A 25753-nucleotide genomic window follows, 5' to 3' on the forward strand; every position below is an offset into this window, starting at 1 on the left:
TTAATATCACTTTTCAGTGATATCTTTACAAATTCGTATTGCAACTTTGATCGTTTTGACCTACAATTACCCAGATAAATATTCTATATTTTTCTAAACACTGTGTGGTGTATTTTTGTGGTGTTATACTATGGTGTTGTATGATTTATTGCACAAATACTTTACACATTGCCTTCTAAGTTAAGCCTGACTGCTCGTGCCAAGCTACCGGAGGGTGAGCACAGGCTGATTTTGGATTGTGTGTGACTTACCCTGACTAGAGTGAGGGTTCTTGCTTGGACAGAGGGCAACCTGACTGCCAACCAAAAACCCCATTTCTAACAGTACTAAAAAGCGCTGGGAGAAAAAACAACAAACACCTAAAAAAGAAAGGGGAGAATCTCCGCAACCAGAGACCCCGCAGACTAGGTATAATCTCAGAAATAGGGATAATTTGAAGACGCCTGATAGATATCAATATACTGATACACGCCAATCTCGTTCCTTTCAGGACTCATCGGAAAAGAGAAATGAGAGAGGTGGGCGGTCAGAGCGGAGACCAGAGTATGTGAAACCGAGACAGGAATCACAACGCTCAACGGAGGTTTCTGTCAAGAAAGAAGAGAAACCGATCCAACAAAAGCAGCAATTTAAAAAGAAGAAGGTGGCGGCAGTCTCAGTTAGACATGCCACTCAAGAAGAGAGTTCTCTTGAAGAACAAGACATGGGCGTTAGCACTGTTAGACAGCGCGGCAGAGGTCACAATAGTTCGCCGGAATCTTCTAGAGCATCTGGAGGTGAAAGCAACTGATGACTTCATACAAATCGAAAGAGCAGATATGCGTGTCTCTGACCCCGATAGAGTTTATACAGTAACTTTAAAATTAGAAGGGGACGTTGAGCGCACTATAAACGCCATCTTTTGGGACCGTGTGGTCAAATTGTATGACATTCTGCTGGCCGAACAGGATTGGCCCCCTGACTTTGTTTGTGACTGTCCGGTTGGGGAGGAGGTTATTACACCTTCATTCTCATCACTTGTTCCGGGAGAACTAGCAGAGTCATATAGTAAAACATGGGCTCTGGCACAGGCTCCCGCCTTATATAGAAATAATGTGGGGTGGGATAGGGATTCACCTTATCATGTAATTCCGATAAAGGGTGAACCTCAGCCGCAACCGCAATATCCTATAAAATTTGAAGCGAGGGCATCGGTAAGGAAAATACTTACACAATTGGAGTACCAGGGAGTAATTGAATCCTGTGTCTCGCCGATGAATAATCCCTTATTTCCAGTAACTAAACCGGACCATTCTTATAGGATAGTAGTGGATTACAGACATTTAAATGGACATACACGCATGTATGCAATACAAAATTCACACAGCGCAGCGCTCATGAATAATATAGTGCGTAAGAAATACAAAACAATATTAGATATCTCGAATGGATTCTTCTGCCAAAATATAGCGCCCGAAAGTAGGGACTATACGAGCTTTAGTGCGTTTGGCTCTCAAAAAAAGTTTTGTCGTCTGCCTCAGGGGTATAAGAATAGCCCAGGACTGTTTTCAGCTCGTGTAACTGAAATTCTGCACGAGTTGGAACCTGAAGCTTTATCATATGTTGATGATATCTATTTGACAGACGATGAGTTACTGCAACATTTAAGGCGGGTAGCGCGCATTGTTGTGGGATTTGCTGAAATAGGCTACAAATAAAAAAAAATTAAAATCGAAGATTGCCTTCCTTAGCGTCATTTTCCTGGGATATGAGTTGTCGAATGAGGGCAAGAGCTTAGCGCCACATTTTTTGGGAAAATGTGCTTAGTTGCAACCTCCTAATACGGTTCAGAAACTCCAGTCGTTATTGGGGTTTCTAAATTTTGGCAGAACTTACATTCCTGATTACGCTGCACGTATAAAACCATTATACGAGTTGATTCGCCCAAATTTTTCGAGTAGATTTTGGACGAATGAGCATACACATATTCTTCGAGATTTGCAAACTGATCTCTTAGCAGTAAAGCATTTACATACTCGGGACAATAAAACACATCTGGTCATCAGGGTTATACCTGGTGCCGTTGGGTTCACATATGTCACCTTTAATGAGGGTGAGACAGTGCCGATAGCATACAAGTTGCACTTGTATTCTGCTGCAGAACAACGTTTTGCACAAACTGAGAAAATTCTAACTGCTGCACAGATGGCTGTGATTAAAGAACGACCTCTTGCCCAGGGCCAACACATCATTGTCGTTTCCCCGATTTCAGCCGTAGAGGCTGTTACAAAAGCGAGTGTTCCTAATTCGAAAGCTTTACACCAGCGATGGATTCAATGGGCAACGTCTTTGACAGCCACTGATGTAGATTACATATTTGACCCTAAACTGCAGACTCAAGAATTTCTTCAATATGAAATGGAGTACCCAGTTCCCGCTGGCACATTGCCTATTGACCAATATCAGGTGGTCATGTATACCGATGGCTCTGCGCAACCAGCGGTTGGGACTAAACAACAGTATTCTGCTGCATGTCCGTGGTGAGCGGCTATATGGAGGCGGAGGAGTTCTGCCCCCAACATACTTATACACAGACCTTGGGAGACTGTACGGCACAGTTGGCTGAGCTGAAAGCTCTGTTGTTAGCCTTGGAACAGGCGGATCCGGCAATATTTACATTGCTGGTTTGTGATTCCTATTACTGTGTTCAGTCTTTCAATGAATATTTGCACTACTGGAGGTTGAATGGGTTCAGAGATTCCAAAGGTAACACCATTAAGCACAAATTGCTGTGGGGGAAGGTTGCGGATCTGAAGGAGACGCTTCCTAAAGTCCATGTTGTGCATACACTTGGACACCAGCGCGTTGGAATACACGTTGCTGGTAACACTTTGGCTGATGAAGCCGCAAAATCGGCAGTGGCAGTTGCCACTGTGGCCGCAGTAACTCGTTCGAGTTCCAAACCAGACACAGAGATTTTGGCTGCCATAAAGGTTACAGCTGATGGCACGCCATTTCCGAAAGGAGTCCCTTCTAATATCAAATAAACCTTTGCAGTGTGTGTACTTGGATCATTGTGGTCCGCTGATACCTGATATATATTGGTTGCTGTAGATTCGTGCTCCAGATTTGTGTGGGTCTGGCCACAGCGCTCGGCTGACACTCGAACTGTTATTAAAGATTTGCTCATCTTTGTCGATACATATGCAGTTGCGGCTTTTCATTCGGACCAGGGCCCTGCCTTTGCCTGTAAGGCATTCAGGGACACCATGGCTTCATTGGGGGTCCGGCTCCAGTTCTCATCTCCATTTCACCCCGAGGGAAATTCTGTCATGGAGCGTTTGAATCGCGATTTAAATCAATCCTTAACGGCCAGAGTTATAGGTACGGGTCGTAGTTGGCTAGCCCACCTATATGGAGTACAGAGAGCACTTAATAACTTGCCTAGAAGGTCCCTGGGGGGTCGTACTTCATATGAGTGCCTGTTTGGAACACAAATGTATGTTCCTGATCTAGATGGTCCTGGTGTGGAGACGGCAGATACGCCCTTTGACATAAATGATTGTGTCACTGTTTTGCAGGATTTACAACAATTCCGTGAAGATAACTCTTCTGCCAGTGCTGCCTCCACAGAAATTAAGGATAAACCAGTAACGCCTACTGGTTGGATTCCCAGGATTGGGGATCTTGTGAATGAAAAGGTTGCAGTGAAAAAAGAGTTTGGTCCTTCCTATCGGGTGCCTGTCCCTGTGCTAGGGATCCAAGGCACAAGAACTGTAATTTTGCCACCGTTGCAAGGGGCCAAAGGAAATCGCTTTGTTTCCATCGACAATATCAAGTTACAACATGTAGCCGATTCTGCACAGCAGACCAGGAGGGACACCCAGTAGTTCCGGAATCCCTCTCACTATTGGGGAAGAAGTCCCGCTGCAGGTGATTTGCACCAACGCTATTTCCTCTCCGAGCTTGGGGAGGGTGGAAGCTGATCTTGCGATTGTTCCACTGACAGCAAATAATTTGGAATCTTTTGATCAAGTTGCCGTAAGTTCTACTGATATTACTGAACATGTGGTTTATAGCGTCCCAAGGCGAATGCCACCATCTACTTCTTTGTTTGCGGTTGCACCTTTTGCGAGAACTGCCTCGGGCTGCTTCAACACCACTGATGATACCGTGTCGGACTCCTTGTCCTCTTCAACACCAGCCCTGGGTCCAAGTAGGCTTCTGTGTTGGCTCAAAAACACATATTTTATTGTTCCTTGGAACTATCTGTGGCTTTTTATGACTGTGATGACTCTTTTCTTATGGCTGGGGTTTGTAGTTACCTTTTTTCTGGTTATACATGGTCATTTTCTTCCTGAACGATCTGACATTGAGCACGTGGAGATGGTGTTGAAACCACATTTTTCGTCACATATGGTTCGAAGGGACTTGTCCTTTGTGAACATTTCTGCAGTGCCGATTCCAGATGGGATTGTGTGGGATAGAGTGATGTTTGATATATATGGTCCAACTGAAATAATTCAAATACCGTATGTTCTCAAATTGTCAATGAATGATATCGTTATACCAGGCATTGTTTCTGATGATTGGGACGTAAAGACAGTGGATTCTATGTTGACGGAATTGCATTATACTGTCTATGAAAATGAAGATGCTTACCTATTTAGAGATAATTATGGTGACATGTTTTGCTACAATTATTATGGACACCACTTTATTCATAAAGCTAGTAGCCCTAAATCGATATTTGAATATATGCAATGGGAACATTGCCCGACTCCTCCACAGGGGAGTTCTAAAACGTATTCTGATAAATTTGCATATTTTTCTGGGCATCATCAACAGGGTGCTAAGTCTTACTATTATAAGGTTACTCTGCATACTAATAAGCAAATGTTATTGACTGATACTAAATTACTGTATTCACATTTGTTTGTATCCAAACTTTCATTTGAGGGGTATGAATACTGGTCCAAAAATGTTGATTTGAAAAGTGTCTGGGGAATGAAAAATTGGCAAATGCGGGGTAGGGACACATTGTTTAGGGCATGTATTATTCCTTTCCAAATGATTTTCCTGAATGACATTGTACAACAGACTAGCTGTTTGGGCTTAGCAACAATTAGAGACTTGAATTTGTCTAGCATACCTGTCCCTTCCAAATTGAAAAATTGGCAGCAATGTCTTAATGCCACGTTTGGTGAGCTTACAGGCTGGGTCCAGAATGGTACGCTTAACACTTCATTGATACGTCCGGGCGGGTGGTTATTGTGGCTCATAGACACTAATGGGTGTCATCAGCGTTTTGTCACCTCTTCGGGGGGTTTAAGGACTAGTAGGGCTGACCCTCACTACATATCACCAGAACATGCTGATATCATTACTACATACAGCGTGGGGAAACTTTGTCAACAATGGTTGAAGTCATCCACTCTGGATGCAGTTAAGACACATCTCACGTTACTGTCTAATGATACTGACTTGCAAGATTTTTTGTCAGGACCAAGAATACCACGGAAGAAACGTTTTTTGTATGAAGTATATAATGAGATTTGGAAGCTTTCACAACAAGAGGCAGCGGCCCGGTTGAGGCAAATTGATCAGGAAAATTTGATACAGGCTTTGTCTGTTGTGGATAATGGGATGCATACACTTTCAGACCGTGTATACACAATTGACAACATTGTTTCCTCTGCTATAGACATTATTACATCTGATATGTCTTCTTTATATCATGGGCAGAGTCAAACGCGGTCTCTACAGACCTTGAAGGCAGGTCGCGTTCCGTGGCAGCACATTCGTGCCAGGGAGATATTTATTTCCTTTAATTTGACACGTCAACAACAGCTGATGGCTAAGAAGGAAGCAACATATGTTATGTTACATATTGAAAAGTTGGAGAAATTGCCTTTTACTGTGGCTGAGATTCCGTCAGCTGAGTGGTTGATTCACGGGGTTATTAATTTGCCTATCTCCACTCTGCAATTTACTTCTTGTTTAAAGCACATTCCGGTGGGTAGATATGAACGGTTGGGGGACAGTTACATACATGAGGTGTGGGAGCTTCCCTTTCTGTACAGATGTCTTAATGGTAGGAGGGAGGTTTATCTTAGCGGTAGCGAATGCGAAACTTCTGTCAGCCATTCGATGGTTTGTAAACAGCTGTCTTTGCACGGGGTGTGTAATGCCTCGATTGCTAAATTAGCTTGTTATCTTAAGGGAGTTCCAGTCCCAGTAATTAAAAACACTTTCCAGGTGCTTTCAAACGGCAGCTACGTCCTTCTTAACAGTGAACCCTGTTGTGGCATGCATGCCGGAATAGTTTACGTGGTCGTTGTCACCAAGGGCGTTACGTCCTGCGGGAATGTGTTGTTTCCCCCCACTCACATTAGGGAGGTAGCGGACATCTGGCCTCATATTGCTACTTCCAAGGTGAATTTCGACAAGTTGAGTCGACTGAAAGCTCTATTGTTTCAAAAGCATGTGGCCCTTACATCTGCTAGCGAGACCTACGCACTTCAGGTGGCGAGGTCATCAGCGGAAATACAGTCCCTTTTAAATACTAACTTTCTGAGTCACTTTGGTGAACTAGTGGGTCGTATATTTAATGCGTCCAGCACTGCTGGAATTGCACATTTTTTCAAAGCCGTTGGTGTTGGTTTTGCTCATACCTTCTCTTCCATATTCGGTTTAATACCTTTGGCTATTCATTCTATTTTCGGAAGCATTTTGGGGGGATTTCCGATTACTTTGGCTTTGTTGGCTGGTGTTTTGCTGTTGCTGTTGTTCTTCCGCAATGGCTGCCCCACCGCGACGATATCCCATATTGGCGCTCCCGTCAGCGCAGCTGTGTCGTGAACGCATGATGCAGCATTTTGGAGCAACACTCCTGGGACAATTGGAGTATGACTGGTCTCTGTCATTCCGACCGATTTTGGATTGTGTGCAACCCGTGTTTCGGTGCCTTTGGTGCTCGTTTGAACATGCACTGGCTCTCTGTCTCTCACTGCAGCACCCCCCAGTGGTCAATACTGATCTGTTGATGTTCCCGATTAGGGCTCATTCCCAGACTTGTGCACTACGGTTGCGTTTGCTTCGTGAGGCCGTTTATGAGATTCCCTTACTGGAGGAAGATGGTATTGCCTCATTCATAGGCCCTGCACGGAGTGCCGCCCTGGATGGTTCTGGGGCTTTGGAACACACCTGCTCCATGATAGTTTTTGGCGTGGATTTTCCGATATTGACATCTGTCGAAGTGGAGGATCTCCTGCTTTCCATGGCTTCTGTCTAGGAATTGGATTTTTTTTTTGTTGTTGTTAAAATTGACATTGTCCCAATTTAAATGAGTTTTCTGCTTTGCTGTCCTCTGAACTTGTCGAAATATATTTGATGTATTTTTTGTATCTGGGGCATATTTTTATATTATTAGAACCACTTGCTACCGACAAGGGGAGGGTGTAGTGTGGTCAGTTTATGTAGCGTTAGCTTCAGGCTTTAGGCCTTTGTGCACTTTGCCCTGGATGTATTTTATTCCTTTGCTCGCAGCTTAGAGCCTCTGTGCTCTTTGCTCTAAATGCTTTTTATTTGGCTTCGTACTGTTATTTTTCAAATAACCAGTTCTACGTTCTTGTTTTATTTTTTATATCACACTGTTTAGCCTACTTCAGCACTGGAGTTCTCAATAACACATTCTTGTTCACTCTGTGCTTCAGTCAAGGATACAGTCTGGTACATTGCCGATAGACGTGGTAGGAGTTTAGTCTTTGGCATTCTTGCATACGGACATTTTGTGATCACACTGACATGTTAGTTATAAAAACACTTCCTTGTCCCAATACACGAGAGAGGGAGATTCCGACCAGGGAACCACAACTAGACGCTGACTGCCTCATTGCAGATGCTGAACCAGCTCACAGGCCTTTGCTCAGGTATGAGGGTTGATGGCTTCCCAGGGAATCTGAAAGGCAAGTTAGAAGTTTAACATGCTGTGCTCGAAATAGAACTTGCTGAGAGAGTAGAAATTGTTAACACCATCATAGCGTTATTCTTATGTTTCACTCTCCTCGTGACTATTTCAATCCTACTGTCTTGTATGGTCCGGTTATTGCGGCTCACGCCTTAATATCTAAAATGCAGTCGTTTTATTAAAACAACATATAAAACTTCAACTGCCTTTGTCATTTGTATATGAGATCATAATGTAAATGAGAGAGCTGGTTTGGATCTGAGTGACCACGACTTCCCTGAGAAGTTCCAAAGATGTCATGCGCTCGGCTGCCCAATCATCTCTTCCCCTTGGGAGAGATGAGGCATTGCTAGTTAGCCGGAGCAAATCCGGATTTAGGGTGACAGAGGTCCTTCCAAGTGGGTCAGACTCAGTCCCCCACACCAAGAACGATCCTGCTACCTAGAAATCCAGTAGTCTCATTTAGGATAATGAGAGCCAACGCGACAAAGCCCTAACTGAGGTTATGGAGGACAGATCTGAGGCAGGATCAGAGACTGAGACAGCAGATACTAAGACAGCATCTGAGGGACAGAACAATGGAGCAGAAATTGCAAGTGATTTTTCAGATGGAGTTCCATCAGACGACTCATGTTCCAGCGATTCTGAGGGACACAATGACAGTTGTGCTGACCCTTTGCAAGCACAGTCTGTGCAGCAGGACAACAGTATCAGGTTAGAACAGTCCAGAGAGAAGGCACATGTGGTGGTAAGCACAGACGGAGTGCGTGCTTGGCAGACCCCCAATTTAGTTCAGGCCAAAATTACGCCGTTCACTGGCAACGCTGGATTTAAAGTCAATACGGACAACTTTTTGCATATTGGCTATGTCCATCTCTTTTTGGGATGTTGACTTCCTTCAGCAAATTGTGCAACAAACAAATTTGCATGGCAAACAATTTCTGAGGGTACATGGAGACACTCTAGGGCCTCCTTCTGGGGCAAGCCAGTGGACTCCCACTTTGCTTGAGGAGTTGAAGATATTTCTGTGACTTTCTTCAAAATGGGGTTAATGCATAAACCAACCTTCCAGTCCTACTGGGTAACTCCCCTCTTCGCACGTACATGAGCAGGGATAGTTTTTTGCTATTGCAGGCCATGCTACATTTCAGTGACAATTCTGCTGCATTGCCTCGGGACCATCCAGGCAATGACAGGTTGTTAAAAATTAAACCTGTTGTGGAACATTTGTCTGCCAGGTTTCCAGAGATTTATACTCCTGGAAAGAATATAGCCATTGATGAGCCCTTAATCCTCTACAAAGGGTGGCTGCTATCCAGGCAGTGCATTGTGAGCAAAAGAGCTCACTATGGCATTAAGCTGTATGAGAGCTCTATCGGCTATGTGTACAGCTTGAGAGTGTATACAGGCAAGGACTCCACTCTAAACCCTGCAGGTTGCCCTCCCATGCTAGGAGTCACAGGAAACTTTGTATGGGAGCTTGTCCAGCCACTCCTTCACAAAGGTTATAATTTTTATGCAGGCAATTTCTATACTGCACCCGCGGTGTCTAGTGTTCAGAAATGTCTGACTTTGGTAGGTTTCCCTAGATGGCTGCCAAGCCTGGGACCAAAAATGCAGTTGCCCCCATTGCAAAACTAGGTTGTTTTGTGATAGATAATTTAGATGTCTCCACAATACATTTTGGGCCCTTCCCTGTCTCAGGCACTAGTCACACCCACACAACTGGGGCACCGTTTCTCTCAGGAGACTTGAGGGGAATGCTGGGTGGTAGGAAATTTGTTGCTGCCTTCAGATTCTAGGACCTTTCCTCACAGAAATGCAAGGAAAATGTGTTTTAGGCAAAGTTTGAGCTTTGCAGGGGATTCCGGATAAAAAAAAACCTGGTGAGAGCCACACAAATTACCCCACCCTGCACGTCCCCCTGTATCTAGTTTTAAAAAAAAGTGCTGGTTTGGTAGGCTTCCCTAGGTGCCAGCTGAGATAGGGTCCAAAATCGATAGCTGGCCACATAGGTAAAAAGGGTCAGGTTTTGGTGGAAAAATGAAGTCCGTCCATGTTGTATTTTGGGTTGTTTCCTGTCGCGGTCACTAGGTCTACCCACACAAGTGAGGCAGCATTTTTATCAGGAGACTTAGGGGAATGCCAAGTAGAAGGAAGTTTGTAGCACCCTGCAGATTACAGAACTTTCCATCACAGAAATGTGAGGAAAATTAGTTTTTAGTCATATTTTGAGATTTGCAAGGGGTTATGGGTAAAAAACATGGTGAGAGTCACACAAGTCAGCCCATCCTGGATACCCTTTAGTGTCTAGTGTCCAAACATGTACAGGTTGGCTAGGGTTCCCTAGGTTCTGGCTGAGCTAGGCTCCAAAATATAGAAAAAAGGGTCAGTTTTCAGTGAAAAAATGTGATGCGTCCATGTTGTGTTTTTGGCAATTTCCTGTTGCAGCCACTATGCCTACTCCTACAAGTGAGGCACCATTTTTATCAGAATACTTGTGGGAGCATAGAATAATAGAACATGTGTTATTACCAATTGGATTTCAGTGCATTTGTGGATTTTAAATGTAAGCCAGTGTATAAAAAAGATGCCATTTAGAAAAATGCCCTTCAAATCATACACAGGTACATGTACCCACAAATTCAGAGCCCACTGACCACTGCTCCTAATCTCCATATCTTGTGCCCATTTCAGAAATACAGAGGTTTCCTAGATAACCATTTTTCATTCTGCGTATTATGCTACATAAATTGGTCTATGCTTGGTACTCAAAGAAGAACCATTGTACGGTGCAGCTCAGTTGTAGGCCTTGGCCACCTTGTGTTGGACAGCCTACAAACCCCATATAGCCCCACAACCAGAAGGGTCTAGCGGATGTAATGGTGTATTGTTTTGTAAATCGGCCATTGTGACAAAAAGTTACAGATGAAAATGTTGTTTTTTTACTACTCATTTTCAATGTTTCTTAATTTCAACAGGTATTTTCCTTGGGAAAACCTTGAGGGAGCTACACATATGTCCACTTGCTGGATTTGGACTTTTATCTACTCTTTATAAATCTATAGCTTTTCTTGATCACCCATAGGTTTCATACTGGTTTCCACAACAAACTTGAAGTAGGTTGGGAGAACAAAAAATAGAAACAGTAGGCTACCTCTTAGAAAAATGACAAAATGGTTGTTCAAACTTAGTTTTTTAGACTCACCTCTGCATGTTCCTGAAAGCTGGGAAGATGATGACTCTAGTACAGCAAACCGTTTGTTGGTGCCATTTTTAGGGAAAAAATATTTTTTATCAGGAGCGCTTTTCCCTATTGTTCTGAAACAAAACTCACAATTTTGACTATTTCCTCTGTCACTTCTAGGGGAATTCATAAACCCGGACTACCTTTAGAATTCCAAGCATATTGCAGAAAAAGAACACAAATTTATCATGGATACCTTATGTGGAAAAAAGCTATGGAGCTTCAAGTGCAAACTCTCCCAAATAGCCAAAAATGGGCTCAGCACTGGTGGGGAAAGGCTAAGGGGTTATTTTTCTCTTAATCCTACCTAATATATAGTAATTATTTCCAAATTTCCAATTCTCCCCTGTCAAATTTACTAGAAAAACCTGTACATATTTATGTGGACATCTCCACCACTGTGTAAGAGATCTCATATAGAAAAGTTAGGAGATATGGAGGTGGAGATCGCCATACGTATATTTGTGAAATGCATTTTGTATTAAGTGAATATAACTAATTGTACACTACTTTAAAAACTCCAAAATGTAGTTTGTCACTTGGGCCCACAATGTAGACTTAAATATAGGGGATATAGAGCTCGTTATTCGAATGCACATTTTTTCATTTGTTCTCCAAGGGAAACATGTTCACCATTACAGGAAGCTCTTCCCCTTGAACCCCGCCAAAGCTGGGGTGATACTTTGTGCTTCTCATCTTGGAAGAGGACTTACTACAACTCTTCACAGGACTAAATTTATGTTGTTTTCAGGATGTGAAGGGGTTGGATCAAAGTTTGTGAATGCCCACAAACATAAATATTTGTGGACATTTACAAACTTTCAAGGCAAACCACGCCTTGAAATGTCAATGTCCCACTGTTATGTGGGATTAATCACTGCAGATTTCTCCACACCAGTGGCAGGAGAAATGTACAGGAGAAATTTCATTTACACCAGCCAGGAATCCATTTGTGAATTCCTGGCAGGTATAAATGGACATTTTGGGCCGTAAACTTAAGTTTGTGGCAAAAAATGAAATTTGTGAATTAGGCCCTACACGTGCATGGCTATTTAAAGTTGTCACTGTAGTAAATATGTAATTGTGCAGTCCTTTGTATCAATTACTGAACAAAATGCAAAGGTCATTGTTGTTTGGTGAGTGTATTCTTTCACATTTAAAATTGTCCATGGAAGGAGAGGGACTACATTGCAGATTTCAGAACTAGGATACCTGTATTTGAACCCTGACTTCTCCACTTGGTCAAGTGTATGATCCTGTTTGAATTATGAATTATTTTTCTACACCTCAATTCCCTTATCTTCCTAATGTTTGAAGTGCACAAAGGCATGGCAGTTCAGAGTGTCAACAACATAAACAACATTAATTCATTATATTTTGATTTGCACATCTTTGATAGGGGGGACTGCGAGGGACCATGAGTAATATGTTCAATTAAATACTGTCCAACAAACAGGTGATTATTTAGTTGGTCAGAAACCTTCATAAGATCCAGTGCCACACCAAACATTGTGGACATATCACATGTTCAACGATGGATAGCATGAGGCCTAAACAGCTGATACTTCATCGAAATGTAAACTCCTTTAACACCATTGTTTAGATATAAAGATATAAAGTAATATTTCATATTGCTTGTGAAACCTCAGTTGCCTGCCCTAGTGTATAACCACAGTGGTACTATTCATTGGGTAACAGCCATCACACTCCAAACAGTTGGACCTCTCGCTGAAATGAGATGACTAGCTCCTATACTCACAAATGTTCAAATATTAATGGAATTCAGCCGAGTGAGACACTGGGTCGTAAAACTTACTAAACACCATAAATAATCTTCTGCAGCAGTGGTACCAGTATTTACATGATGCTTTTGTCTCAGTAATACTTACCCATGAGACACCTACAGATTCCCTCTCTAGTTCACTTTACCATAAAGTGATTCCTACCTTTGAAAATCCTCTTGATGACAAGAGGTTTGTCACCATGAATGGAACCTTTCCCTCCTTCCAGACTGAATCCAAGTCCTGCCAGTGTCTTCTCTAGAGTGACTGTGATTGTGCAGGATGATTCTTCCTGTTCTGTCAAACCAAAAGACAAGACAAGTTATTTGTGTTAATAGAAATAATCATTATTTTTGATTATGCAAAAAAACTAGTTGAATTTTGTAAAACGTTGTGTAAAATGAAAGTTAGTTTTTTAAAGTATGTTTTTGTAACAAAAATATCTCACAGAGAATGATCAAATCGTCTGTATCCTAGACAATGCAAATCTAAAATGACTCAACCGAACCTCGGACCCCCCAACCCCCAACATGGCTTTAGGTAACATCCCATTTATTGCGCCTTTATTGTGCTTATGAGTTACTGCCTGAGAGCAACAGTTATTGCAACATTGTATTACAGCCAGATATAAAAATACCACCAATCTAGGATGCATGATCTACTTATAAGTCAACCAATTGGGCTCTCTTTATCCCACTACTGAGTCAGCTGTGTGATAGTCTACCTTTTACGTTACAGGGTCATCTCTTCGTCTCAGGGAGATCACTTAGTCAATTAACACTTTTAGCCTAGAGCTCTAAATCTTCCATCACATTTTCATCTGTCCTAACATCTTTCATCCATCTGGACGCCGTCCCTGCCCATCTTACACCCAGGATGCCACTGATGGTCTGTGTGGGGGACAGCGAGTGTATTGTCAGTCTTCGCTTACCCAGCAGAAAAAACAATGCAGAAAATCTATGCTGGGTATTCTGGTTCTTAATGTTAACACCCAACAAACCCAACAGACAAATTTGTGTCACCCGTGTTATTGTCTTCATCACCTCCAGTATTCAGAAAGCTTCCTGCAAGATCATGCCATGTGCGGAACATTTGCCTTGTCTTCAGTGCATTTAGGACAGGAAAATGATCTGGTGGTGTAAATTCTATGCCATCATGATGTAGTGTCATAGAAGCAGTGTAGACAATTAAAATGTATCAATTTCAACATGACATTACTAGAAATTTCCTGACCCATGGAGTAGGCTTTTTCTAAATCTTGGTAAAAGACATGTACTTGCAAATCCTCCTTCCATCTATAGCTTCATTGTCTTATAGTATAATCCGGGTTAAATCAGATTTCAGAGACATATATATTGGACACCAAGGGGGTGATTCTAACCCTGGCGGTCGGTGTTAAAGCGGCGGCCAACCCGCCAACAGGCTGGCGGTCCAAAAAATGGAATTCTGACCCTGGCGGGAACCGCCAACACAGCCCGCCAACTTAACACTCCGACCGCCGCGGCGGTACAGACAAACAGCGCGGCGGTCACCGCCAACAGGCAGGCGGCAGACAATGTACCGCCCACACTATCATAACTCACCAATCCGCCACCTTTTCCGGGGCGGGAGCACCGCCGATAAAAACACGGCGGAAACAGACTACGAACGGGAAAACGCTCACCAAAACACACTCCACGAGTACGGAGGACAGCATGGAACCCGAATTAAACATCCTACCTGCTCTCGTCTACCTTCTCATCTACCACGAGTACGAAGTCCGGCGCAGACGACAACGGTGAGTACTGCACCTACGACACACGGGAGGGGGAGGACGAAAGGTTACGGGCACACACATATGCGACCCCCCCCCCCAATCATGTACTCACCAATGCAGAGCACCAAGTCACAGTGACACCACCCAAACACCCCTGAAAAATGCTAGGACATAATCATATTTGGAATAAATATTTATGTACCAAAAAGCTCCAGAAAATTAGCGTACAACCATGAAAGATATCCACAACAAAACAAATGACATACACATCAGTGTATAACTGAAGTACCAAGTCCTGCACATCCTACGAATTCAGCATGTCCGTGGGCCAAAGTCTTGAGAAACAAGGGCAAAGCCCACACAGGAGACCTGAGTCCTTTGGAGAGAACACTGCAGGGGCATCAGATGTAAAAACTACAGGCACCTCAGGGGGAAGGGAAGGGGGGGGCACCACAGCCACATGAGTCCACGACGCCAGATCCACGAGGAGCCACCATGCCCACGGGACCATCCTGGGGAGTGCAAAGCCACAGTCTCTCAATGTCTCTACAGTGGGTGGGCTGCCCACTGGACCATCCTGGGGAGTGCAAAGCCACAGTCTCTCAATGTGTCTACAGTGGGTGGGCTGCCCACTGGACCATCCTGGGGAGTGCAAAGCCACAGTCTCTCAATGTCTCTACAGTGGGTGGGCTGCCCACTGGGCCATCCTGGGGAGTGCAAAGCCACAGTCTCTCAAGTCTCTGCAGTGGGTGGATTGCCCACTGGACCATCCTGGGGAGTGCAAAGCCACAGTCTCTCAATGTCTCTACAGTGGGTGGGCTGCCCACTGGACCATCCTGGGGAGTGCAAAGCCACAGTCCATCAGGTGGATGACAGTCTCCACTGGTCAAGGAGGAGGCATGGTGGGCACAGTGAACCATCAACGGTGCTTGAGACGGCGGTGCCCTGTTCAGCGGTGCTTGAGACGGCGGGGCCCAGCGGAGCGGTGCTTGAGAGGAAGGGCCCAGCGGAGCGGTGCTTGAGAAGAAGGGCCCAGCGGAGCGGTGCTTGAGAGGAAGGGCCCAGCGGAGCGGTGCTTGAGAAGAAGGGCCCAGCGGAGCGGTGCTTGAGAAGAAGGGCCCAGCGGAGCGGTGCGTGAGAGGAAGGGCCCAGCGGAGCGGTGCTTGAGACGGTGGGGCCCAGCGGAGCGGTGCTTGAGAGGAAGGGCCCAGCGGAGCGGTGCTTGAGAAGAAGGGCCCAGCGGAGCGGTGCGTGAGAGGAAGGGCCCAGCGGAGCGGTGCTTGAGACGGCGGGGCCCAGCGGAGCGGTGCTTGAGAGGAAGGGCCCAGCGGAGCGGTGCTTGAGAAGAAGGGCCCAGCGGAGCGGTGCTTGAGAAGAAGGGCCCAGCGGAGCGGTGCGTGAGAGGAAGGGCCCAGCGGAGCGGTGCTTGAGACGGCGGGGCCCAGCGGAGCGGTGCTTGAGAGGAAGGGCCCAGCGGAGCGGTGCTTGAGAAGAAGGGCCCAGCGGAGCGGTGCGTGAGAGGAAGGGCCCAGCGGAGCGGTGCTTGAGAGGAAGGGCCCAGCGGAGCGGTGCTTGACAGGAAGGGCCCAGCGGAGCGGTGCTTGAGACGGCGGGGCCCAGCGGAGCGGTGCTTGACAGGAAGGGCCCAGCGGAGCGGTGCTTGAGACGGCGGGGCCCAGCGGAGCGGTGCTTGAGAGGAAGGGCCCAGCGGAGCGGTGCTTGAAATGAAGGGCCCAGCGGAGCGGTGCGTGAGAGGAAGGGCCCAGCGGAGCGGTGCTTGAGAGGAAGGGCCCAGCGGAGCGGTGCTCGAGACGGCGGGGCCCTGTTCAGCGGTGCCTATCTCCACGGCGGGGCCCTGTTCAGCGGTGCTCTTCTGCACCGCGGGCCCTGTTCAGCGGTGCCTATCTCCACGGCGGGGCCCTGTTCAGCGGTACTCTTCTGCACCGCGGGCCCTGTTCAGCGGTGCCTATCTCCACGGCGGGGCCCTGTTCAGCGGTACTCTTCTGCACCGCGGGCCCTGTTCAGCGGTGCCTATCTCCACGGCGGGGCCCTGTTCAGCGGTACTCTTCTGCACCGCGGGCCCTGTTCAGCGGTGCCTATCTCCACGGCGGGGCCCTGTTCAGCGGTACTCTTCTGCACAGCGGGCCCTGTTCAGCGGTGCTCATCCAGCAGGTCAAGGGAGCCAGACCTGGCCTGGACTCCCTGTTCAGTCGCCCTCGGACCGTGACGTTTCTGGACCCTTCGGGGACGGACTCCTGGCCTCCTTAGTGTCCTCCTTCCCAGCTGGGATGTGGCATGTGGGGTCCACCTTCTCCGCGCTCCTGCTGCCCTTCCGCTCCTTTGATGGGGCTCTCGGGCCCTTGCCTCCCCCAGATGGTGTGGGTGGTGAAGTGGCCGCACATTGCTCCTTGGGGGCAGCCCTGTCGGTCCTCGCACGTCGGTCCTTGGTTTTGCAGGTCCTCTTGCCGGGGGGGGGGCTGGACGTGTCCTTGCTGCTGATCGATGTGTCACTGCTGGCAAAGGGTGGGCTCCAGAACCCAGGCACAACAGTGACACCCGAAGCTGGGCTGGTGGTGGCTGCGGTGCTCTTGGGACTCTTTGAAGATGGATGGGGGAGGTCATCGGGGGGAAAGAGGTTAAGGTTAGCCAGGAAAAGTTTTTTAGGGCCAAGGTAAAGGGTAGGAGAAGTGGAGATGGAAGTGGAGGTAGAGGAGGTGGTTGTAGGAGAGTCAGGTGTGCTGTCATTGGGTGAAGGTGCTGGTGCTGTAGGCTGTCGTGAGGTGGATGGCTGTTGGGTGGGTGGCTGCCTGCGTTTGTGTGTCTTGGAAGAGGGGGTGACAGACACAGTGGGAGAGGACACAGGGGACGTGTACATGGCAGTGGGGGTGGTGACTGCACGAGTGTGGACTGTACTGGAGGGTGAGGTGGTGATGGAAGCACTGGCTGATGTTGGGGTGCATGCAGGTGTGAGTGTAGACGTCACAGGGAGGGAGGAGGGAGACGAGGAGGAGGGGGACACAGGGGTGGCAGTGGCTGTTGGCATGTCTGCATCTGGGTGTTGCTCGGGTGAGTGTTTGCGGGATCTGTGGTGCTTGTGTTTGGATGAGCTGCTCTTGGGTGTTGAGGTGTGTGCAGGCTGGTCTGATGGTGTGGATGGGATAGGCTGAGGAACAGGAGACAGAGACAGGCTGGAGGCAGTCAGAAGAGGGAGGCTGGAAACAGGGACAATGGCTGCCGTCAGTGCTGAGGCCAGAGCAGTGAACGCTCGTTGATGGGCAGCCTGACCCGAATGAATGCCCTCCAGGTACGCATTGCTCTGTTGCACCTCCCTTTGCACACCCTGGATGGCATTCAAAAGGGTCGTCTGCCCAACAATGAGCGTCCTTACCAGGTCAATGAGCTCCGCACTGAGGGCAGCAGGGGCAACAGGGGCAGGGGCTGAGGTGCCTGGGGCGAAGGAGACGTGCGCCTTCCTGGGCGAACCGGCACGGAGCGAAGACTGAGGGGCTGCTGGGAGGGCGGGGCTGGTGCGCTGGGTGGCGGCTGTACCTGTAGAGGCGGGGGCACGGATGTTGCCGCCACCCCTAGGGAGCTCCCATCCGAGGACGTGTCGCTTTCGCTGCTCTCACTAGCGGTCCCCGTCGTGGTGCTCCCCTCGCCCTCCGGATCACTGGTGCCCTCGGTGTCTGTTCCTGGGCCCACCGGGGCCTTGTGTCCTGCAGCTCCCTCGTGCTCCGATGCCATATCTCCTCCGCCTGATGATGCTAAGGCACACATGCACAAGAAGATGAAGAGAAAGGGTGGGGGGAGAAAAAAGAAGACCAGGTTGAGTGCATGCAATGTCAACACCGTTGGCGGAGAGGACAGACACAGGTGCCTAATGCACTAAGCCACGCATTCGGGGTACACTACTCAGTACTACTGACTAAGACAACAGGCCAAGAGACGTCAAACGCGCACATGGGAGATGCTGGACCTTCAATGGCTGTACTTGTCACCCTACAGAGGTGGGGGCCGGGGGCACAGGGCCATGCCTAAGGGAGAGGACTACACTACAGAAAGCGCCCTGGCCTAATGTCACCCACAGCCCTCCTCCCCCACCCAGACGCCTCCACTGCGCAGAAAGATAGGAGAATGTGCTGATACTCACCCCCTTGTGTCTGCTGTAATGTCTTAAAGCGCCCATCCAATTCAGGGTAGGCCACCGCCAGGATCCGGGACATCAGGGGGGTCATGGTGCGACTGACACCCCTCCTAGGTTGGGAGGCCATCCCCAGCAGTGTTTCTGCGGTCTTCCTTGTTCCGCGGCGGATGTCCTCCCACCTCTTGCGGCAGTGGGTGCCCCGTCTGTTGTGGACCCCCAAGGTCCGGACTTCCTTGGCGATGGCACGCCAAATCTCGATCTTCTGATGGGCGCTGACCTATTAGACATGTACAGGGTGGAAAGGAGGAAATCATCAATGGCCTGCATGTTAGATGTAATTGGCCCCCCCCCCACCCACTTTGCCATATGGCACATGCTCTCATCTGTCGGGCGTTGCACTCCTCATTCGCCCCCCACCCCACCAACTTACATCCACCCCAATCCACACAGGCATAGCCCATTCCATTAGCACCCGGGGTACTCACTTGTTGGTCTGGAGGACCGTAGAGTAGCGCATACTGGGGGAGGACCCCATCCACGAGCTTGTCCAATTCTTCAGACGTGAAGGCAGGGGCCCTTTCCCCAGTCGCAGCAGCCATTGTATCTTCCAGACCGAGGTCACAGCAGCACTTGCAGTATAGGTCCTCTCCTGTGGATGATCAGGTCTCGAGTGATTAAGCAGATAGAAAATGGCGGTCACGTCCGCGGCGGTGCGTACCGCGGCGGTGCGTACCGCGACCGCCGGCGCACTTCGTTATTGGTTCCTGAAACCCATAGGCTTCAATGTTAACCAATGCGGCTTTGCGCCGCGGTCTTCGACCGCCTACCGCCACGGTGTGCCCCACCAGCGCAGTGACCTCACATCCCATTGTCCCACTTCACAGGTCAGGCAGCTGCCATTTCAAGGGCCCACATGGCTTAATTTTGACTGCGACACACAGGCCTAGGCCTTGCATTGCCACACATACACGCCTTTCAACCCATTGCCATTCTTTAACTGTGCAAGCTGTCTGTACGTACCTGTGGTTTGGCTGACTCTGTGCTCCATTTTGTCCTTCCTAGGCACCGTCCGCTGGGACTTGGGATGAGGAGGAATCCTCGCGTGTACCGACCGCTGGTGGACCTGTCGACAATGGAAGAACGCCATATAATCCTTCGATACCGACTTGACCGTGCCACTATCCATGAACTGTGTGCCCAGCTGGAGCCAGCCCTGATGTCCCCCATCCGCCAACCCACAGGGATTCCCCCTCTGGTGCATGTTTTGTCAGTCCTCCATTTTTTGGCCAGTGGGTCATTCCAGACCACAGTGGCCATGTCATCTGGAATGTCTCAGCCTATGTTTTCTAAGATTTTGAGCAGAGTGTTGTCTGCCCTGATGAAACTCATGCGGAGCTACATCATTTTGCCCGAGGAGGGTGACTTGCCCACAGTGAAGGGTGATTTCTATGCCCTTGGACATATCCCCAACATCATTGGTGCCATTGATGGGACCCATGTGGCTTTGGTACCCCCAAAAGACGATGAGCAGGTGTACCGAAACAGAAAGAATTATCATTCGATGAATGTCCAGGTGGTCTGTTTGGCTGACCAGTACATCTCCCATGTAAATGCCAAGTTCCCAGGGTCAGTGCATGACGCGTATGTGATGCGAAATAGCAGCATCCCCTATGTGATGGAGCAGCTACAGAGACAACGTGTGTGGCTAATAGGTGACTCTGGTTACCCCAACCTGCCGTGGCTACTGACCCCAGTAAGGAATCCCCGGACAAGGGCAGAGGAACGCTACAATGAGGCCCATGGGCGTACAAGGAGGGTGATTGAGCGAACCTTTGGCCTCCTGAAGGCCAGGTTTAGGTGCCTGCACATGACTGGTGGATCCCTAATGTACTCACCAAAGAAGGTGTGCCATATCATCGTGGCGTGCTGTATGCTTCACAACCTGGCTTTGCGACGCCAGGTGCCTTTCCTGCAGGAGGATGGTCCAGATGGTGGTGTTGTAGAAGCCGTGGAGCCTGTGGAGAGTGAAGAGGAGGAAGACTCTGAGGACGACACAGACAATAGGGACAGAGTGATACAACAGTATTTCCAGTAACACCCACGTAAGAATCACCCACGCCATTTCACAATTGCTTCTAGCCTCCTGCATCTATACTTTCTGTAGTTCCCCACAGATGTTTTTTATTAATTTATGCCTTTCCCTTCCCTTCTCAGTGCTGTCTGACTCAGTACCTGACTTCTGCTTGGTTCGCCCATGAAATACAGCGTATTGACATTGGTATGTTGTCATGACTAATTGACAGAACAGAAATTGAACAGTAATATGTTATCCCTTTGTTAATAATACAGCATGACTCAAAACAGGTTTGTGTGCAAAATGTGATTTATTTACAGTGCTAGATACCGGTACATGTGATTCTAAGAGTGATGGGTGGGGGTGGAGGAATATCCATGGCAGAGTCCAGTTCTCAGTCTCACAGGTGCATTGTTCTTTTGCCTGTGGAAGGATGGAGCATAGGCAGTTCATGGTTGGACAGGGTGGCAATGTGGGACAGTGGGAAGACTTGAGGGGGTATGTCCTGCTGGCGGGGGTCTTGACATCCTACTCTGTCTTTTTCTTTGGTCTCAGGCTCCTCTTACGGGGTGGTTGTTCTTCAGCAGGAGGTGGGGTTCTGGGGGGCTGTCGAGGTGTTGGGACTTCCTGTCCACTAGCGCCGGCGGAGGTGGTAGGCTGTTCCTGGTCCGGCCTAGTGACAGGGGCCCTGTGTGGTGCACCATGGTCCTGCAACGCGTCCTCTATCCTGTGGAGGGCCAGGACGATGGTCCCCATTGCGGTCCCGATGATTCTCAGCTCCTCCCTGAACCCCATGTAGCGTTCTTCCTGCTGTGCCTGGATCTCAGTGAACCTGGCCAGTACCGTCGCCATCGTTTCTTGGGAGTGGTGGTATGCCCCCATGATGGTGGTGAGGGCCTCTTGGAGAGTGGGTTCCCTGGGCCTCTCCTCCCCCCCCTGTCGCACAGCAGCCCTCAGAGCTGCCCGGTTTCCCCCGGCCTCTGTCCCCTGGCCGGTGTGCCCGCTCCCACTGCCCCCAGGTCCCTGTTGTTGTTGGGGTGTCGGGTTAGCCTGGGTGCCCTGTAGTGGCGGACACACCGCTGATTGAGCTGTCCTAGAGACAGAGGCATGGGCCCGCTGGGTGGGAGCTGTGCTGGTGTCGGCAGAGGGGGTCGGGTCTGGTGTGGCCTGTGTCTGGGTGAGGGGAACCGGCTGCCCAGAGGTCCCCGATGGTCCGGGCTGGTCATCAGGTTCACTGTCGACAGAGCTGCTATCCTCAGTGTGGGCCTGTTCCGGTGGTGGGATGGACACTTCTGGACCCTCCTGGCTGGTGTGTTGTCGTTCGGGTCCTGCATGGGGTAAGAGAGTTTGGTTATTGTTTCTGTGTGTGCAATAGCATGCGTGTTGTGGGTGCCCTAGTCCCCCAGTGCAGGCATTCCCTGGAGGGAGGTGTTGTGAGGGTATTTAGTGGGGGGGAGGGGTTAGTGCAGTGGTCATGCTTAGGTGATGGGTGCCCATGGTTTGTGTTGGCATGCAGGAGTTGGTGTTGGGATGGGTGGGTTGTGCTGGTGAGACATTGTCAGGAAGGATGTGTGCTGGGGGGTTGGGGGTGAGGGTGGGGGTGTGGGTTGGCATGCTGGTGGGGTGTGGGGGATATAGTAGTTGAGATGGGACTTACCAGAGTCCATTCCTCTGGCTACTCCTGCGAGGCCCTGAGGATGCAGGATGGTCAAGACCTCTTGCTCCCACGATGTAAATTCGGGAGGGGTGGGTGGGGGTCCGCCGCCAGTCTTCTGGACCGCGATGTTGTGCCTGGAGACCATCGATCGGACCTCCCCCGTAGGTCGTTCCATCTTTTGCGGATGTCCTCCCTATTCCTGGGATGCTGTCCCACCGCGTTGACCCTGTCCACGATCCGCTGCCATAGCTCCGCCTTCCTGGCTATACTGGTGTGCTGCACCTGCGAGCCGAAGAGCTGGGGTTCCACTCTTATGATTTCCTCCACCATGACCCGGAGTTCTTGGTCCGAAAATCGTGGATGCCTTTGGGGTGCCATGGGGTGGTGTGGGTGAGGTGTGGGGTGGTGTATGTGATGAGGAGTGTGTTGGTGAGTGGTGCTTTGTGCTACTATGTGGTGTGTGTGATGGTGTAGTGTGCCTCAGTGTGTCTTGCTTTGGATTGTCTGCTGTGTCTCTCTCTCCTTCTCTCAGTAATTGGGGTCGCAGGGGTTTGTGGGTGATGTGGGTGGGTGTTTGATAGTTGGTTGATTGTGTGGGAGTGGTGTGTGTATGTGTATCAGGTGTGTGTTTTTCAAATTGTCCAATGTGGCTGTGTTTTGGTGATGTGTGTGTATTCTGACCGCGGCGGTGTGTAGCGCCAATGGAATACCGCGTTTGAATGACCGCCGTGTGGATTCGTGGGTCGTAATGGCATGGGCGTATTTCTGTTGGCGTGACGGTGGAGGTTTGGTCATCTCCAGTTTATCGCTGCCCGCCGATGTGGCGGGCTGCAGTGGAGGACGGATTTTTGGAGGTTTGGCCGTTGTGGGTCAGAATGACCGTGGCGGTTGACCGCGGCCGCGGCGGTGTTATGGCGGTCTTCTGACCGGCGGTAAGGGCATTTTACCGCCGAGGTCAGAATCACCCCCCAACAAGTGTTGGTTGGAGCATTCTTCCAGCATGACTGCCAGTATAGCGAATGGCAGAAACTTTTCTGAAAGTCAGTCCACATCTCCATAATTGTGTTTCAAATTTTGGCGTAGTGTAAAAGTGTGCTCCTATCTAATTCAAACTTCTTGCACACTTTCTTGAATGTGAGAAATGAAGTGGAACATTATAAATCTGCCTGAGTTTGACAGACCCACTCTTTCCATAGGGCCAAGTACATCAAATATTCAACATTACTAAATGGTTTCAACCACTGTAACTGTTGTGATCTGGCAAAGGGTGTGTGTTTCAGAATTCTTTTAAATGCTTGCTGACTCCTGCATCCATGCCACTAGTGTACTATCTCTGGGGCTGTGTTGGGAGTGTCCGACCCCATCATAGGATATGCTAGAAGAGATGTGTTGCCTGTATCATTGCAGAGAAATCTCTTCTCTCAGTTATCTATCTCGGAGCAACAGTTTGCCCCATGGTGCAGCTGGGCTGCCATATAATAGGACTATAGGTCTGGAAGACCGAGGCACTCGCCATTTTCTATCATGTTTTAGTGTCTTGAGGTTCACTATACTTTTTTTAACTGCCCAGACCAATAGTTTGATCCTTCCCCTTCAACTAGGTTGTAAAAGCCTGGGAAGTAAGCTACAGGGATGCTGTACCCCTGTATGAGGTTATGATTTTTGAACTAGGCACCCCAACTCAACTGGCATAGCTTCAAGCCAAAAGGGACATTCCCTAATGGTTTGGCCTCATTAAATGAGGTATGCACCTTGCCTCAGTGCAACAGTATGGCCATACAGGCGAAGCCATCAGAAGCTACACTGGCAATCCACCACAAAGAGGTAGCACACAGTCAGTGAGACCCCGAGTGCCCCACAGGAAAGGCGAGACCCCATGGACCCATCAAACATCCAACTGCAGGTGGGTGCAGTCACTCATTGTGCATGCCTACAGGGAGATCTTTGCTCTCCTTTTTAGAGTTAGACCGCATGCCACCTGCAAATGTTTTCGCATGGAGAAAAAAATGAAAATATGTGCATTTGAATTGCCAGATCTATATCCCCAATGCTTAATTCTATACTGTGGGCTGGAGTGACAAATGACAGTTTGGAGTATGTAAAGTATTACCCAATTTGTACTATTTACTTAATTCAAAATGCTTTTCGCAAACATACGGTTGGAGATCTCGACCCCCCATCTCTCCTAACTTTCTGAGAACTCTGCCACAGTGTTGGAGATGTCCACATACACAGGTATATGTTTTTCTAGTAAATGTGGCACAGGCCAATGGGAACATTGGAAATATGTATTGCAAAATGGGTGGGATTAGAAGAACATTAAGGAAGGGTTTTGTTAGAGACATGCTAACACAAAACACATGTTCACAAAAGGGTAGGACCATTTTGATTCATAAAATACAGTTTTAAGTTTGAATAGGGCCTTAATAGTGTCAATATGGGCTGTAATATACTTCACTCTAGCATTTGAATAAGTTAAGCACCAGACCTGGCCAACCCCTGACACAACAACATATTCCAGCAGACTAAATGGTGCCTCTGTGCAATAATATTGTAATTGTAATTGTATTTATATAGCACTTTGTACCCCTGATGAAGCGTTGAAGAGCTTTTGGGTGAGTAACACCCTACTCCGGAAGCCAAAAAGGATTAGTGATGGATTGCCATAGGGAAATATGAGTTCATTAAGCAGTGTTTATTAGTTAGATTGAATAGATAATGTGGGGAAGAGTCTAGAAAGTGTTATTTATGAGATCATAGTAGTTTGATGAAGTTTGGGATGAGTAAAAGGAGAAATGGAGGAGGTAAGAGTCTCTAGAAATGGATTAGGAAGATCATACTAGTAAAATGAGGTTTGGTATGAGTCAAAGGAGGGATAAATGAGGAAAGAATTTAGAAAAGGTTGTTTGGAAGATCATAGTAGTAGAATGAGGTTTGGGATGAGTCGTTTTGAAGGTAGAGGATATATTGAAAGAGGTATAGGGTGAGACAGCGTAGAGCATTGGATAGAGTTAAAGGTTGGTTTCCTTCTACAGTAGGAGTAAAGTAATACACATATATACATAAGTACATACATGTATAAGGAAGAGAATATATTGAGGTTTTGAAGTAGCATTTTATAAACTGACTTTCAAGTGTTGCTGTAC

At 48.1% G+C, this 25753-nt stretch overlaps 1 protein-coding gene across 4 annotated transcripts in view; it reads right to left on the bottom strand.

The window, feature by feature from the left end:
• IL16 (interleukin 16) overlaps nt 1-25753 on the bottom strand; it is a 470913-nt gene that overhangs the window by 16852 nt on the left and 428308 nt on the right. For all 4 annotated transcript variants that reach the window (XM_069222586.1, XM_069222587.1, XM_069222584.1 and 1 more), the window contains one exon: nt 13142-13273. In XM_069222586.1, the coding sequence (XP_069078687.1) occupies nt 13142-13273 (132 nt within the window). The remainder of the gene's footprint in view (nt 1-13141; nt 13274-25753) is intronic.

The sequence above is a fragment of the Pleurodeles waltl genome, chromosome 3_1, assembly GCF_031143425.1.
Source record: "Pleurodeles waltl isolate 20211129_DDA chromosome 3_1, aPleWal1.hap1.20221129, whole genome shotgun sequence".
Taxonomy (NCBI): domain Eukaryota; kingdom Metazoa; phylum Chordata; class Amphibia; order Caudata; family Salamandridae; genus Pleurodeles; species Pleurodeles waltl.